Source organism: Pristis pectinata, chromosome 15, assembly GCF_009764475.1.
Source record: "Pristis pectinata isolate sPriPec2 chromosome 15, sPriPec2.1.pri, whole genome shotgun sequence".
Classification (NCBI taxonomy): Eukaryota; Metazoa; Chordata; class Chondrichthyes; order Rhinopristiformes; family Pristidae; genus Pristis; species Pristis pectinata.
The window spans coordinates 21,028,267-21,047,136 of NC_067419.1; the positions used below are offsets into that span (position 1 = coordinate 21,028,267).

The 18,870-nt window shown below is 39.5% G+C and overlaps 1 protein-coding gene across 2 annotated transcripts in view; it reads left to right on the top strand.

The window, feature by feature from the left end:
• The window catches only part of itfg2 (integrin alpha FG-GAP repeat containing 2), a 56,723-nt gene that overhangs the window by 19,325 nt on the left and 18,528 nt on the right, over positions 1-18,870 (top strand). For both annotated transcript variants that reach the window (XM_052030036.1, XM_052030035.1), the window contains exons 8-10: positions 3,816-3,869; positions 15,518-15,609; positions 18,003-18,120. In XM_052030036.1, the coding sequence (XP_051885996.1) occupies positions 3,816-3,869; positions 15,518-15,609; positions 18,003-18,120 (264 nt within the window). The remainder of the gene's footprint in view (positions 1-3,815; positions 3,870-15,517; positions 15,610-18,002; positions 18,121-18,870) is intronic.

The following is an 18,870-nucleotide window of genomic DNA, read 5'->3' on the forward strand; positions in this document are numbered from 1 at the left end:
AGATTTCAGTCTGTGTGTTGCTCTCATATTATTCTACATGTCAGCCATCTAAATTGCTCAATTAGATCTTGATTGTAACCATGCTTTTGAGTGCACTGGTAATCCATTTGAGTGTTCTAAATAATCAAGAAATCTGAACTTATGAGATGCTTTTTACAGGCTTGGGTCATCCCAAGTGTTTTATAGCTAATGAAGTTTTTTTTAAGTAAAGTTACTGTTTTATGATATAGTAAAGGATCTGTGGTACTTAAGCTGAAGTGCTACTGCCTATGAGATTAACTTTCTTTATTTTTCTTATTGTTGTAATATGATAGATTTTTGCTGACATTTTTAAATGATCTTGGACCTGAAGCTATGTTGAATTATGGTGTAGAAATGCAATGCTATCAGAATAATATTGAAAAATTGCTTAAGAAGTTTCACAAACTTTCACTGTTATTTGTTGCGCACTTTCATCATATGCATTTATTCAATGGTATGTTAGTTGTCTGTTTTTTTTGGCACAGCAGCCACGAATCTTATGTCTTCATGACTGACTTAATTTGTATTTATCTCTTGTTTAATATGAGCTATACCCTAAGTAGCATCACTGAATATTAATTGCCATTTAAAATTGTAAGCATATTGGAGGATGGACATGATTACATGATATCTTCCACTGTCAATGAGTTGCACAATTTAAAAAAATTCTGATGATACAGAAAGTGTTATTTATATCTGGGTCTGATAAACCAGAACCCTCTGGAACACTGTATTGTGATTTTCGGCTATATTTATAGCTTTGAAATAGCAGGTATGTTTTAAGTAGGAACTAAGTAGAACCTATCGCCTGCCAGCTTGTGCTCCTCCCCCTTCCCTGATCACCTCATTCTGGCTTCTGCCCTCTTCCTTTCCAGTCCTGATGAAGGGTCTTGACCCAAAACGTTGGCTGTTTATTTCCCTCCATAGATGCTGCCTGACCTGCTGAGTTCCTCCAGCATTTTGTGTGTGTAGCTAACTAGAAATGTAGCAATTAAGTACACCAGACAGCTTTGCACTTGGCAAGGTCTACTGTCAGTAATGAGATGAAAGACCACTTAACTAGTTTTAGTGGTGCTGGCTGAGAGATGAAAGTTGGCTAGTATACTGGGAGAAATTTCTTCTTTTAATTAGTGTTTGTGGTCCTTGTGCCTTCACTTGATTATAAACCTAAACTGGAACAACTATGTTTAATGTGTCTTTTTGAAAAATAGCACTTTCAACAATGTAGCATATTATTATTAGTGGCTGAATTGATTTTGTCAAATTTACTGTTTCTTTTTGAACGGGGTTCCTAAAAAAGTATACAGAGAAGTGTGAAAGGAAAAAATAGGAAAAAAGCATGAAGCTAGATAGATACATTCAGAAAAGTATAGCATTGAAAGATTTAACATGGGAAAATACATATTTCGTGTACGGTTTGATTTTTACCGGAGGCTGGAATGTGATACAAAACCAACAGTATAAGATAATGAGTTATGATTATCAATTTATCTTAAAGGGTGAGGTAATTTGGGCCAAGTGGTGTTTACCTTTACAATCTTGTTATGGAGCTATAAGGAAAATAAATAACACTTCATACACTTGTTCTGACTTCATATTTCAAAAACAACTCTGCTGAAATAGTAAATATTGCAATATTAATTGTAAAAGTTAACAGAGACCCTGGTAATCCAGATAATTAGATGATGCGACCTGATTTTTAAGTGGGTTGGGATGGGATTTGTTTGGATTTCAGATGTTTGTTCCTCAGTTTAGCTGTACTCATTATGTCTCAGTTTACATGAATCTGATGCATATTGATCATTACCAAAATCCACTGTGGGGACGGTGAAATGTTAAATTTAATTAGTAGATTTCCCAGTGCTCTGATCAAGAGTCAGCTGGATTCTTCAGCCTTCACCCCAAGCTGTTCCTTAAAGGCTAATGTATTTTAATTGGTGCAGCTGGGGCAGATTGGTAGAGGGACTTCAACAAGCGGTTGTTGAGTAAAAGGCATGTTGTCTCTTATGCTTCAATGAACAAGGTCCAATGCTTGGACCTTGGTGTCTGAGTGCAGTGCACACAAAGGCAAGCATCATCTGCACTCTGCAGCTTATTGACTGAGGTTTGGGTGATCTTGGTTCTGGAGGTAGTTGCCATAGTTGAAGAGTTTTCCATTAGGTTTGAAGATTAGCTGTCTTCCCACAAAAAGATTTTTGGAGGTGAAGTGCAACATTGCAGCAAGGAAGATTGAGACTGGTTTTGAGGAAAGGATGCAGCTTTATTTGACGTTGATTTGGAAAGGTGCCACCAATGCTACCTCTGCAGAATCATCCAAATTCACTGGAAGGATAAGTGACCGACATTAGTGTCCTTTTCCTGATCAACATCCTTCTATTCCGGCTCTAGTTGCACTCAGTTGGCTACACAAGGGAGGCCTTGTCATTTGCAAACTTGACACAGATTTGCTGAACCAAATACTCTGTTCCAAGCTCTGTCAAGGGAAGAGATTACCAGGCAGACAGAGGAAAGGATTCAAGGACACATTTAAAGGGCACTAGGACAGGTACATGGATAGGAAATGTTTAGAGGAATATGGGCCAAATGTTCAATGCTACCAATAAGAATATTCTGGGCAATAAATATTTTTGTTTAGTGAATAATGAAATATTTTCATTTGAGGACAACTACTATTATTTTCCCTCGCATCCCCATATTTGGAAAGAAAGTTGCATTCACATTAAACACTGAATGGCATGTTTGATGCACGCTTTTTACAGACTGAAATTTCAGTGTCAATCTGTTGGGTAAGTTGTCATGCTTGGAGGTTGACAAACTGATCCCCTTTGATGACTTTGACACTAATGTTACATAAAATGCAACTCTGTGCAAGACTGATCAGCAAGGAGGCAGCAGGGAAAGCGATCTCCAAAGGGATCCATTTCTAACAAAATACTTGCAGCACAGTCTTGTCTTAACCAACACCTTGTTTGCCATAGAGAACAGCAGAAGACCTCATGGCAACATCCCCAATCCAGGTACAAGCACCTGTTTGTTTATATCATCAGCTCAACAAGAGGCCGCAGGGCTGTCCACTTCACCTGCTTCGGGGCAGATACAGTACCCGTGACTGTTGAACTGAGCACCACCTAATCCATTCTGTTATCTCCATGACCCTGGCCCCAAAGCAATGGCAACAGAAACACTGCTACAAGAAAATCAGTGTTGAAGATCACAATGATCCCACAAACTTAGGTTGTCTGTGAGCTATCTAAAAAGTGCTGTTGACCTCTGCCATCCAGCGGGAACCACAGAGTAGTCCACAGCAAGTAGCGGCTCTGTGTTCTACTGCACTTTAAAATTTGATTCCATTGGAAATGAAATAGAATATGCAGCCATACTATATTGTACTTTTAACGCTGCCAGCTGGGGATGAATGTATAGGAAAATATGTTTAGTCCTCAAACAGGTCAATCCAATTTAGTTTTTGAATGTTCTGTAAAGAAATCTGTTCACAATATTTATCACTGAGATTAACTCTTTTTGTAGGGTTATGTGCTTTGCCATGGGGTTGGATTGAGTTTTTTTTCCTAACCCTGGTTTTCTTGCTTTGAGGAGGAAAGCAAGTATTCTAACAGGTTTTCTCTAACTCAGGCCAAGTGAAGACTATCTAATGTGTATTTTCATTCAACAAGATTGCCTGAGAGTGCTTGTATGTTTGTAGTGGAAGGGCAAAGAAGGGGAAGGGAATAATATTTTGAGGGATATTCAGCTGAATAAATGAGAAATTGTTTTCTTTTTGGTTTTTTCCATAGGCTGCTGTGATGATGCATCCAAGTCTGGCTTGTTTGCACTGTGCACATTGGATGGTAAGAAAAGTATGATTATCCCTATGTATAAATCATTAATAACAAAGTATTAAAAATGATATAATTGAATTTGCATTTGAGGTGTGATGTGTGAAAATAGTAAATAATTTAGAAAAATATTTGATATTATGTACAAGATTGAAACAAATTTGAGGTTATTTTAGTCATTTGCTCTGTTATAGTTGAGCAAGTCTCTCACACAATTTGTCAGTTTGAAGGATATGCTCATTTTGCCCAAATCTGATGAGGTGTAAAAATGGGCAATTATAAAATCTATATCAATAAAGAAAGTAGAATGTGAGAGTAAACTGATACCTAGTTTAGAAAGAATAGCCTGCATTTTACCCAGAAGAGTTCTGTGTTTTGCTGAAAGTGGAGTGTTCATGAAGACAAATATTGTAAGTTCAGAAAACTTGGGAGAATTGGTTTCCCAGCAGTGGTTACCAGTTGGTGAGGGGCATGGGAGAATTGTATGATGGTTAAGGATGTGGTCTGATTGTGGTCAAGGGAAACAAATGGATTATTAGGTTTTTAAAATTTATGTTTGATGTTGCTGACAAGGCTGGTGTTTATTACCTGTCCTTACTTGCCTTTGAGAAACTGGTGGTGAACCACTTTCTGAAACTACTGCAATCCTTCTGGTGAAGCTGCTCTTACAATGCTCCTTCATATATAGTTCTAGGATTTAGTCCTGTGATGATGAAGAAATATGAAGTATGTTTTCAAGTCTATTGCGTGACTTGGAGGGGAACCTTCTGTCGGTAATGTTTCCATGTGACTTCTGCCCTTGTCCTTCTGAACAGTTGGGGTCACAGATTTAGGTGGTACTTTCAGGATAGCATAAGCGAGTACCTGCAATGCATCTTGAAGATGGCACACATGGCAGCCACTGCCTGTTTTATGGAGGAAGTAAATGTGGAACAAATATGCCAATCAAGGGGCTTCTTTGTCCTAGATGGTGTTGAACTGTTTGAATACTATTAAAATTGCACTCATCCTGACAAGTGGAAAGTATTCTATCGCACTTCTGACATGCCTTGTTGATGCTGGAAAGGTTTTGATTGTCAGGAAATGAATCACTCGCTACAGGATATACACTCGCTGACTTGCTGTTATTTATTTGGCTGGTTTAATTGAATTGCTAGTCAAAAGTGATCCCCAGGTTGTTAACGATGAGTGACTCCGTCATGATAATGCTATTTAAAATAATGAATACATGATTAACTTCTCTCTTGTTGAAACTTCTGTGGCACAAATGTTACCTGCTACTCATCAGTCCAAGTCTCAGTGATATCCAGGTCTGACTATACAGAGGCATTGGATGACTTGGAGTCATACAGCACAGAAACAGGCCCTTCGGCCTAACTGGTCCATGCTGACCAAGATGCCCATTTGTCCGCATTTGGCCCATATCCTTCTAAACCTTTCCTATCCACGTACCTGTCCAACTGTCTTTGAAACATTGTAATTGTACCTGCCTCAACCACTTCCTCTGGCAGCTCATTCCATATAAGTACCACCCTCTGCGTTTTCAAAAAAAAATTTGGCCCTCAACTTCCTATTAAATCTTTCCCTTCTCACCTTAAACCTATGCCCTCTAGTTCTTGATTCCCCAAACCTGGGAAAAATACTGAGTGCATTCACCCTTTCTATGCATCTCATGATCTTATACACCTCTATAAGATCACCCCTCTGTCTCCTACACTCTGAAGAAAGAAATCCTAGCCTGTCCAACCTCTCCCTATAACTCAGTCCCTTGAGTCCTGGTAACATCCTTGTAAATCTTTTCTGCATTATTTCCAGTTTAATAACATCTTTTCTATAGTAGGGTGACCAAACTGCACACAAACACTTCAAGTGTGGCCTCACAAACATCTTGTACAACTGCAAAGTGACCTTCCAACTTCTATACTCAATGCCCTGACCTATGAAGGCCAGCATGCCAAAAGCCTTGTTCACCAGCCTGTCTAGTGATGACTCCACTTTCAGGGAATCGTGTTCTTGAATGCCTAGGTTCCTCTGTTTTACAATACTCCCCAGGACTTTCCAAAATGCTTATCTGAATTAAACTCCATTAGCCATTCCTTGGTCCACTTACACAACTGATCAAGATCCCACCATAATTCTTGCTAACCTTCTTCACTGTCTTTGATACCATCTGCTTTTTCTTTGCCCTATTTCCCAGTTGATGAATATCCTTTTGTAACCACCTTCTCTGTCCATTATATTGCCAGTTTTGTGTCATTTGCAATCATGACTTTGGATTCTCTTTGATCTTCTCAAGCCAAAGTTACATTGTGGTTATTAAATTGTGGTTATTCAGCTCTTCTCTTTGGGAAACCTGGCTACCTGTTGTCAACTCCATTAAAATTGAAAGTGGTCAGGTTTGATGTGTGAACACATTTTATTCCAAATTAAGATTTGGATTTCAGATTCATGTCATAATATCAGATTGTAAAAGCTCCTGTAAAGTATGTGAAACAAAGACACATGTAAACACAAAAAGACAACTAAAGGACAAATTATCAGTGGAACAATGATATTGCAGATCTGTCTTCATGGTGGTTAGTATTGGCAAATAAGCTATACTGAATAAAATAATGAAATTAAAAGCTGAATAATCCCCTTCATCTGAACATTATAAAAGTGAATGAATTGACTTTGATCTCTGGAATTTCTTTTTTAAGATGGTTCTGTGAAATTGGAGGATGGCAAATATAACAAAGAAGTGAGAAAGTGGGAACAGTAGGCCAGTTAGCTTGACATCAGTATATTAGTGGTAACAGGGCACTTGGAAAATAGGATATTAGCTGTTTCAGATGAGATTAGACCCACCTGTTAACATCTCCCATGGTTCTTTTAAAATCACTTGAGCTTCCCTGAGATGGTGAGGAGAGAGGATTTTCATTTGAATAGACAACAACCACTAGGATCCTGTGGGATCTCTGATTAGACTATTCAGATAAAAACCCATTCAGATAAAAAGCCAACAGCAAATTTCACACAACAGAAACAAACCTAGCAGGGCAGCTGGGGTATCTGATGTGGTGAGCAGAAGCAAACTGCCTGATGGGACAGAAAATGACATTGAAGGATTGTGTGGACAGCAAATGTAGCTAGTATAGACACTTCAAACAGACCAAGCAATACCATACCCAGCAGTTACCCCTTACTAACCCTGATAGTTATACCTTCAATTCTCCAATAGATTTATCATATATGATTGCCCTTTCAAAAATAAGCTATATGCTTTAGTCAGGATGTTCTGTGATTGCCGGTGAATTAATTAATGCTTCTTGTCACACTTACTTTGGGAGACTTGCACAAAAGTAAGAAAAATAGACAAAACAATACTGCAATATTTTTATATTTCTCAATCTCCCAGAACCAACTGTAAATGTCCTTTCTTTTTAAATAAAAATTCATGCAAAAAAAATCCATTCTTAAGGGGGAGGGTGAGCAGCCAGAAGTCGTGGTACACATAGGCACCAACGACGTAGACAGGAAAATGGATGAGGTCTTGAGTGAGTATAAGGAGTTAGGAAGGAAGCTAAAAAGCAGGACCTCAAGAGTAGTAATCTTTGAATTGTTGACTTTGCCACACACCAGTGACAATAAGAATAGGAAGATATGGCAGACGAATGCATGGCTGAAGGGTTGGTGTAGGGGGCAGGATTTCAGATTTGTGGATCATTGGGATCTCTTCTGGGGAAGGTATGACCTGTACAAAAGGGCCAGGTTACACCTGAACTCAAGAGGGACCAACGTCCTTGTGGGCAAGTTTGCTGGAGCTGTTGGGGGAGGGTTTAAACTAGGTTTTGCAGGGGGATAGGAACCAGAGTGTTAGGTCAGACGATGGAACAGTTGGTGTAAAGGTAGATGCAGTTGGCAGACAGACTGTGAGGAAGGATAGGTAGTGGATAGGGTATAAAAGCAGTCAGTTGAATGGGTTGAAATCTGTTACATTAATTGCGAGAGGTAGGTATTAAGAATAAGGATGATGAACTTAAGGCATGGATCAGTACGTGGAATTATGATGTTGTTGGCATTATAGAGACTTGGCTGTCACAAGGGCAGGATTGGCTGCTTGATGTTCTGGGGTTTAGCTGTTTCAAAAGGGATAGAGAGGGAGGTAAAGGGGGGAGGGAGTGGCATTGCTAATCAGGGGTAGTATCACAGGAGCAGAAAGGGAGGTCTCATGGAGGGATCATCTACTTGAGGCAGTGTGGGTGGAAGTCAGAAACAGGAAGGGAGCAATCACTCTATTGGGAGTATTCTATAGGCCCCCCCAATAGCCACCAGGATACTGGGGAGCAGATAAGTGGGCAGATTTTGGAAAGGTGCAAAAATAACAAGGTTGTTCTCATGAGAAACACAGGACTGCAGATGCTGGAATCTAGATGAAAAACGCAATGATGCTGGAGGAACTCAGCAGGCCAGGCAGTGTCTGTGGAGAAAAGCAGGTGGTCACAATTTGGGGTCAGGACCCTCCTTCAAGGTTGTTGTCATGGGTGACTTCAACTTCCCTAATATTGATTGGCACCTCCTTAGCGCAAAAGGTTTAGATGGGGCAGAATTTGTTAGGTACATCCAGGAAGAATTCCTGACACAGTATGTGGACAGGCCGACTAGAGGAGAGGCCATACTGGATCTAGTATCGGCAATGAACTTGATCAGGTGACAGACCTCTTGGTGGGCGAGCATTTCGGAAATAGTGACCAGAACGCTTTGACCTTTAGCATAGCCATGGACAAGAATAGGAGCAGACAATATGGGAAATATGATTGGGGGAGGGCTAATTACAAAGGTTATTAGGCAGGAACTTGACAGCATAAATTGGGAACAGATGTTCTCTGGGAAATGCACAGCAGAAATGTGGAGGTTGTTTAGGTACCACTTGCATGGGGTTCTGGATAGGTTTGTCCCACTGAGACAGTGAAAGGATGGTAGGGTGAAGGAACCATGATTGACAAGAGAGGTGGAACACTTAATCAAGAGGAAGAAAGAAATGTACTTAAGGTTTAGGAAGCAAAAATCAGGTCAGGCTCTTGAGAATTATAAGGTAGCCAGAAAGGAGCTAAAGAAGGGAGTTAGGAGAGCTAGAAGGGGATATGAGAAGGCCTTTGCAAGTAGGATTAAGGAAAACCCCAAGACATTCTGCATGTACATGAAGAACAGGATGACTAGAATGAGGGTAGGACTGCTCTGGGATAAAGGGGGAAACGTATCTGGAGGCGGAGGAGGTAGGGGAAGTCCTTAATTAATACTTTGCTTCAGAGTTCACCAGAGGGACTTTGACGAATGTGAGGTCAGCGTAGAACAGGCTTATGTGCTGGAGCATGTCAAATTTAAGAAAGAGGTAATGTTGGAGCTTCTGAAAAACATTAGGATAGATAAGTCCCCGAGGCCAGATAGGATATACCCCAGGTTACTACTGGAAGCAAGGGAAGAGATTGCTGGGGCGATGACGATGATCTTTACGTCCTCCCTGGCCACAAGAGTGGCTCCGGAGGATTGGACGATGGCCAATGTTGTTCTGTTGTTCAAGAAAGGTAATAGGGATAATCCTGGGAATTATAGACCAGTGAGTCTTATGTCACTGGTGGGCAAACTATTGGAGAGGATTTTTAGGGACAGGATTTATGAGCATTTGGAGAAGCATGGTCTTATTAAGGATAGTCAGCATGGCTTTGTGAGGGGCAGGTTGTGCCTCACGAGCCTAATTGAGTTTTTTGAGGAGGTGACAAAACAAATTAGTGAAAGTAGAGCGGTGGATGTGGTGTATATGGATTTTAGTAAGGCGCTTGACAAGGTTCTCCATAGTAGGCTCATCCAGTCATGGGGCATGGGATCCATGGAAACTTGGCTGCGTGGATTCGGAATTGGCTTGCCCACAGAATGCAGAGGGGGAGTAGTGGATGGAGAGAATTCTGCCTAGAGTTCGGTGACTATTGGTGTTCTGCAGGGATCTGTTCTGGAATCCCTGCTCTTTGATTTTTATAAATGACTTGGATGAGGAAGTGGAGGGGTGGGTTGGTAAGTTTGCAGATGACATGACGGTTGGAGGTGTTGTGGATAGTGTAGAAGATTGTCGTAGGTTACAACAGGATATAGACAGGATGCAGAGTTGGGCGGAGAAGTGGCAGATGGCGTTTAATCTGGAAAAGTGTGAAGTGATACACTTTGGAAGATCAAACTTGAAGTCGGAGTACAAGGTTAATGGCAGGATTCTTAGGAGTGTAGACGAACAGAGGGATCTTGGGGTCCAAGTCCATAGATCCCCCAAAGTTGCCGCACAAGTTGATGGGGTGGTTAAGAAGGCATATGGTGTGCTGGCCTTCATTAGTCATGGGATTGAGTTCAAGAGCCGCGAGGTAATGTCGCAACTATAAAACTCTGGTTAGACCACATTTAGAGTATTGTGCTCAGTTCTGGTCACATCATTATAGGAAGGATGTGGAAGCTTTAGAGAGAGTGCAGAGGAGATTTACCAGGATGCTGCCTGGATTAGAGAACGTGTCTTATGAGGAGAGGTTGAGTGAGCTGGGGCTTTCCTCTTTGGAGTGACGGAGGATGAGAGGCGACTTGATAGAGGTGCATAAGATTATGAGAGCCTTAGATAGAGTGGACAGCCAGCTCTTTTTCCCAGTGTGGCAATGGCCAATACCAGAGGGAATTCGTTTGAAGTGAGTGGAGGGAAGTTTAGGGGAGATGTCAGAAGTAGGTATTTTACACACAGAGTGGTGGGTGCCTAGAACACACTGCCAGGGGTGCTGGTAGGGGCTGATGCAATGGGGACATCTAAAAGACTCTTAGATAGGTACATGGATGTAAGAAAAATGGAGGGTTATGGGCTGTGGAAGGGTTAGATTGATTGTGGAGTAGGTCTAAAAAGGTCAGCACAACATCGTGGGCCGAAGGGCCCGTACTGTGCTATACTGTTCTATGTTCAAAATTATAACAATTTAGTTTTATTTACTTAAGCTTTAAGTGCAGAATTGTTCAAAATATTTATTTCAGCTCAAGATAAATGGATTGAAATGCTGGAACCATTTTTTAGTATGTACAGTTTCTTAAATATCAGCTTTCAAAAAAAAAATCCTTTTCCTTTGCAATCTAAGTATGCTTGTGTGGCTGTTTGGTTAATTAGGTCTATTATAGCAGCAGGGGGAAGCTCCTTTCTTGGACAACACAGCAGGCTTTAGGCTTATTTTGACATTCTCCTCCTACATCAATGACCTATTTTCCAGAGCATTTCCTGGCTTCACGCAGCAATCTTCTTCACTGTGAACATTGATATTGTGGACTGCAATTAAATTGCTTGATTTAAGTGTCTCAATTAGTTCAATTTACCACTTTTCCTATTCAGAAATCAGTGGAACAGAAATTATAGAGAGGTTGATGATAACTTTCTTCTATATAGAAGAAAGAATTTTTGTGCATGTTATAATTATCTGGGTCATGGGCAATGCTATAAACGGAATACATCCCATATTATGTCCAGTAATTGTTGCTGTGCATTAGACATCATTCAGATGACTAGGATGAGAATAAAAAGACATGGATGTTCTACAAGCAACGTGAACAGGATGTTCTGACATCACAATGACAATACCCAATGTACATGTTGCAAGTAATTATTTCCATTCTTCTTGTACTTACAGTGTTTAGAGCCCTACATTAGAGTCCTAATGAGAGTTTCCATTCCCTGCAGTCTTAATGATAATCCCGGGAAATTAATCCCAGGAAAGCATACTTGACATAAAAACAGAAAATGCTGAAAACACTCAGCAGGTAGGCAGCATCTGTGGAAAGAGAAACAGAGTTAACGTTTCAGGTTGATGACTCTCAGAACTGCATATATGACACTCCAGCATTGAGTGCCTAATTGATTGATTCCAGATGAATTTTGAGAATTGTCATAATTAATGATCAGTTCTGATTAAATTAAATGCAGGTGTTTTGTTTTTGAAAAACCTAATGAATATATTTTGCATATGCAATTATTAAATGTATCAACAGGCAATATAAGGAGGCATATTCTGCTTAAAGCATACACCAAAGCTTTTTTTTCCTCCAAGTAAACTGTCATTAGTTGGTAATTACTTTACTATATTGCTCAAAAAGTGCATTTCTGCTTTCATTTTGGAAAAGGATTATAGTTTAATTGTAAATTTTAATATATTGGGTCCTGACAGGATATTCTGATGAATTTGGAACTGGAGATCTGTACATGTTACAGCACTATTCAAAAGATGAAAACAGGATAAATTTATAAGTTCAGATTGATCAGCTAACACCATTGAGGGTAAAATTTGAAGAAGCTTTGCCAAGACGGAAGGATGTACACTAATATAGCTCCCTTCACAAGCTTGGATTTAATAGCCACTGAAATATTGTAGGAGTTTAGTCACTGTTGTTGTATAGGAAAGAGGCAACAAATTTGGTTCCCCAAAGAGCAATTTGGTAATAACCAGGTGATCTGTTTCTAGAAACATTGATTAAGGGAGGTATTAGTTAGGAAAATGGGAATAACTACCTTATTTTTCTTCAAGATCATCCAGTGGGATTTTAGACATTCTAATCTGAAAGAAAGCACTTCCAACATTGCAAACAAGGACAATAACACCCAATTCTCTGGAGAAGAAGCATTTGATATGAATGGCAATTTTGGTGAATGACTTGGTTAAAAAATGGAGGCCTATGCACAGAGATGAAACGATGAGTTTCTGACTGGAGGGGTGTATAAAATGAGATCAATATTAAGGCCAGTTCTTCATTTGACTTAGGAGTATGGGGTACAATTTTGAAGTTTGTGCAAGATACAAAACTTAGCAATGTAGGAATTATACCACATACATTTTCAAAAGGACATTAGACGTGCACTAGAGTAGAACTAATTTGCAGGTATAATGGGTGCTGTCAGTTTCAAATGGTGTCTGCTGTGTGCATATACTGTATTTGTGATGCAAGTTTGGTGTCCTCTCTTAATCCCAAATAATCAAACATGCTTTCAGTAGCAAGGAGTATGCCCCAATCAATTACTTTCAGATTAGCTTCTGATTTGATTTTTATTTGTTGTTGCCACTGTTATACAAATGTTTTGTCCATTTTTGAGTTCTTTTTAAACTAGAAAGGTCTACAGGTGTTCAAGAACTTAGTACCAATTTCACTGCATCTTTAAAAAATCAATCATACCCAGACATGGGTGAATTGGTAAGCAATCCTTTGGAATGCAATGAGGTTGGGAGAAAGAGCAGGATAAGCTGCTGGAAGTAGGAGAACAAAAATGATAAGAAGAGCTCTTGGCAGGAGGTTGAATCTGCCCAAGGTATTCAATTTTTCTGCTAAACCTCAGTGAAGAAGCATTTGGGACACCTGTGTTGACTATCCTCATTGAAATGTACCACTGGCTCAAACCACAACCTCAATTTTGCACCAGAGTGATAAACACTTTCCCATTTCTGTCAAAGTAAACTTGACCCTGAATTTGAATGCATTTGGCCCCTTCCAAACTAGAACTGGAGCTATTTGCAACATCTTGCAATTTGTCATCAACTGTTATAAAAGGTAGTTCATTGCTGTGCCCAGTTCAGAAAGCTGACTGCATTTCATTCTCTCTGTGAGTGGAAGAGGAGTGTGGGCACTGGGGCCACAGTGAACCGAAGGAAGCATGGGAACCAGGGCCCCAGTGAGTAGAAAGCAAGTGTGGGAACCACGGCTTCTGTGAGTTGGAAGGAAATGCACCAAATATCACCAAGTGGGTCAAGTGCCTAACTATTGGGATTTCCGAATAGTTCGACAGCGAATTATTGGAGGTTGTCTGTGTCTCCTTTAATGTCCAACTGGTAGAAGACCATCACAACTGATTGTGCAAGTCAGTATCTAGGCCTGACTACAGATATGATACATTCATTGTGCATCAGTGCAATGTACTGTCTGCATTTGATGTACTATCTGCATTTGAGCCACCTTAATAAACCACTGGACATAAAGACATGGCTCATGACTAAAGTAGATAAACCATGAACAAGTATGCTGGATGCATGTGACTAAAGGTGTACAGCCATAAAAAAATATAATGAAGCAGACCATCGGTGTGTGGAAACAATGCTTTTGCTGTCTAATTTAGTCTGGAAGCACGACATGGAACAAGACCAATGTTTTATCCAATGCAACCTCAACATCATCATGAGGGCACTGCCCTTGCCAACAGCTATATAGTAACCAGTTGAAGAGCAGGAGGAGGAGAAAACCTAAAGAGTCCCTTTTTGGTCTGGCTTTTCATAAACGACTCATTTGACAGTGATACCAGTAAGGGCAACCCACTTCTCAATTCACAGTCAAACCCAGTACTTATCTTCCCTTTGTTAGTGACGATCATAGCCTTTGTTTGTACACAAAGTAAAGATAAAAGCTAACTCAAAATAAATATTTCAAAGCAAATCTATAAATCAAACATGCCATATTGCATTGAAAAGCCAAAAACCAACGCTTTCACATTTCCTTCACATTATCTGTTGGTGGCACTGAGTAACCAGCAGCAATGAGCCTGGTGTCCCAAAGCAGGTGAAGGTTCTGATGCAGTGACAACTGTATACTGGCTATGTTACCTGAGCCAAATGGACAGACTGTTTATATTTGGTTCAGATAAAGTGCCTCCTTACTTTATTCAGGACAGAATGATTTGCTTGGTATTACTATGTGCTCTGCTCTGGACAATTAACTGACCATTTCTTTGGGATGTGGGAAACCTATGCGGTCACAGAGAATGTGCAAATTGCTTGCTGACGGCACTGGAGGTTGGGATTGAACCCAGGTCATTGGAGCTACAAGGGGGGAGCTCTGCCAGCTGTGCCACTGTGCCCTGGGATATCTTACAGTATTAAAAGTACAAATAAATGCACAGCGTTGTTGCTTGTGTTTCCTAGAGAAGCAGAATCTCATTACATATGTCTACTGTCAGGGCTTAGAAACAGCTTTTAAGAACCTAGGGGCAGACTATGCAAAACCTGCAGCCCCTTCTCTTAATGAGAAACATTTTGTTCCTCCAACATAGTGCACTTCCTCCTTTTAAGACGCGCCAAGTGTTTTCAAGTTATATTGGAGGAATTTCTGGTGAGATGATGTGGGCCTGCATATGCAGTGCCACCTCTGCTCCAAAGAATCATTTTAAGATGGTTTGAATTTTTACATTATTTTTTCTAAGCAAATCAAGGTATAACTTGCAGGAGGAGGAGATCAGATATAACTTGCAATGGCTTGCATTTTATTCAGTGACAATAGCTTTTGAATCTCCCTGTTAGCACAATATCTAATCAAGGAAGCAGATACAGGAAAGGAAGAAAAAGCTGTTCATTTTAATAAGCTCACAACTTCCATTAGGCAACATTGATGATGCATAGTGGTGAAACTAAGGACGCTATAACTTATTTGCTCTACTGAAAGAAGTATGGGAAGGTTGAAATTTAAAAATACTTAGTATTTATCTGACAATTAATATTAGTTTTAAGATTGTGAGAATATTTTCTCCTTTTTTTCCTGATTAGTTCACCGACACAACAGCTTCCTTCTAAAGATTTAATACATTGCTAACTGGAGTTCTGATGATCAAAGAATAAAACTATGTTTATTGTTTCTTTAAACAGGAACCCTGAAACTGATGGATGGGTCAGATAAACTCCTATGGTCTGTTCAAGTGGATCACCAACTCTTTGCCTTGGAAAAGTTAGATGTAACAGTGAGTGTTAGCATTGTGGTTTACTGAAGCTTCTACATAATGCAGCTTCCAAACTGCTTTTCTTTTTATCATCTGGCTATGACCAAATGCCAAGCTATTTCCTATACAATTTTTCTGATCCTAATATAAGTTGAGTTTTCCTTTGAGAATCACAACATGTCCATAAACTGTAAAGACTGAGACCCATGAATTCATTGGCACTAAGTGCTACCAAAGCCTTTGAGTGTGATTGTCATGAGTCTGAAGTATGCTACTAAGCAAATTGATGTTGGCAAAAAAATACTCTTTCAGGCTTGCTCCTGAAACAGGTGATATTATGAAATTTTAGTTTGCACTGGGCTTCCTCGGGGGGATAAAATAATATTAGTCATGCTTTGTGTTTGTCCAGCCAGATCCTGTCTACCTGAATTCCTATTTTGGCATGCAAACTATATTTTTTTCTCATTAATCTTTTGAGTAAAGTTAGTGATCTTTAAAGGAAGTGGATTATGTTTCTACAGTGGTGCTTTAAATACAAATTACTTGTCCTTGTATTTCTTATTTCACGTAGCTGTTAACTTTGTCTTTCTATATTCTTATTAAATAGTCACCCTAGAAGGCAGGAATCACTTTGACAATTTCAGTTACAAATACAAAAGGGCAGCAGGTTTATGGAGCTGTTTGAAAAGTAGTATCTTTCCAGATTCCTTTTACAAATCAACATTTCCTGAAATGAAGCAGCATTTTGTAAACAGGTTTTACAGTTTAAGGAAGTACCATTCCAAGTTGATACTAGAAAGCCTTGTGTTGTTGTGGACCAATAAGTTTTCAAAGCATTGACGATTTGAAGAGACAGGTACATAAGAAAAATAACAATGGAGACATACTGTATTTTGAGAACAATAAGCGTTTGGAGAGTTTGAGTTTGATTATAAACAGATGGATATTTTTTAATTACCAATTTGGTTTTAGTGACATAAAGCAGATAAGAACAATTGAACTCCAAAAAAACACGGCTGAATTTGGAGAAAATGAGCAAATTTAGATATTTGCTGAAATCTAAAATTTAAAAAAAAATTCAAGCTGAATTATATAGTTCACAATTATTTAGAAAGTTAAAAGCAGCCATTTTTATAATGTGCACTCCCCAGCCTTTGCATACATAATTGATCTTAAATCAGAACTTTTGTTTCTTTTTGTTACAGCTGCAGCTATTGAACTGCCACAATGATTAGTTATGTTAAAAAAAATTACTGTAGATTGTGCACAATCACTCTTTGTAGAAAAGTTGTTGATAAGTGGGCATTTGGAATTTCATAGGTTAAAAAATTGTCACAGGATCCCAGTGCAGCCTTTGGAGATTTCCAAGAAATGCATGGAAGATAGCCCTGGCCTTATTTATAATGAATTCAATTTGAATTTGTAGCTGAAGAGTAGGAAGGCTGAAGGATACAATGGGAATGGTGAAGGCTTAAAAATGTCCAATGGGGAAAGGAAAGGGAAGGCAAGACTGGGGAATGTGAAGGAATAAAGGCAGAGAAAGTTGGGAAAGTGGTGAAGAAAGAAAAGATAAATTGAAGTAATTGACTCAGGTTGGGATGGGACCAAATTACCAGATTGTTGTAAAAATTCCATCTTGTTCACTAATGTTCTTCAGAGAGGAAATCTTCTATCCTGGTCTGTGTGTGATGCCAGCAATGCACCAATATGTTTAACTCTTAAACATCATCTGAAATGGCCTAGCAAGCAACTTTCGAACCGTCATGTTAAACCAGATAAAGAATAAAAGCAGACTAATCAGCTGGGACTGACCTCGTCACCAAATTTAGACACGGAGTCATAGAGACATACAGCATAGAATTTTGTGAGAGTCTGTCTCTACTGTACATAATTGCTCTCAGCCCAGTCATCTTTGTAAATTTCTCCTCACAAACATTCGGGTACTGGCATCAAAATCGGAAGAGCTGCCCCTTGGACTAATCGTGCAATCTGATGTAATTGTACTCACAGTATCATACCTTTCTGACAACAAGCTAAACTGCATGGCAGTCCCTGGCTTGTATCCTGTCTCATCCATATAGTAGGCCCACTAGAGGGAGGAGAACAGTGCTATATAGGCAGAAGGGAGAATCCTTGGGAGTCTTCAATATTGGATTCCAGCTCCTGTGATGTTTCATGGCATCTTGATTACTACCTACTGTCCTCCTCCAGCTGATGAATCAATACTCTTCCATGTTGAGTAACACTAAAATGAACAGTTCAGACAGATCATGTTTGAACTATTCTGCTAAGATTTTATTCCTCAAAGACCATATTTTCACAGCATATAAACAGACTGATACTCTAGAAAGCACAACTCTTTTGTGTAGTGTTCCTTGAGGGAAGCATATAATTGTTGTCTGCACTTTCTTCAGGGTGATGGACGAGAAGAAGTGGTGGCCTGTGCTTGGGATGGTCAAACCTATATCATCGACCAGAATAGATCTGTTGTTCGCTTTCAGTTTGATGAGAACGTCAGTGCATTTTGTGCTGGTAAGTGTTAATTTTTAGATAACTTTTTCTGAAAGGGTGAATTGAAGTTGTGTCCCTTTTTTTTTAGAAACTTACCATTATTGACCTTAATAAATGAAATTGCTGCAAACACTGAGGAGGCTAATTAGGATTTGTGAAGAGAACAGATTTTTTTTTGGTGTTGTCCCAATTTTGTTGGAAAATGATTTGCTTTTCTATTCAGATTTCTAGCATCTGCAATTTCTTTGCCCTATGTTTATATCATGGAGTTCAGTGTTCTCTAATCATCTCTTGGATTACCTTACCGCTGTAGTTTTTTTTTGTTAGGGTAATTATTAGGAGCTCCATCGCGCAAATACAAAATGAGTTTAATGTGATGAATAACTAAATGAATCTATTCAAAGATTAACAGAGCAAATTTATATGAGAAACAGTGTTATTATCAGGAAGAGAGGGAGTGATGGAGGCAAAAAATGAACTGCTAGAGGAACTCAACAGATCAGGCAGTGTCTGTGGAGGGAAACAGACAATGTTTCAGGTTGAGACCCTTCCTCTGGACTGAAAGGGTAGAGGGGAGATAGCCAGTATAAAGAGATGAGGGGGAAGGGCGGGGTGAGAACTGGCAAGCGATAGGTGGATCCAGGTGATGGGGGTAACTGTTTGGACCAAGATCTAACTCCTAATTCTGCTGAAGTGGTTGGATTTACCAGTAGTGTGTAGTATCATCAATCCAGTTTGTTTTAAAACAATTGTTTCACTGAGTAGATTTTG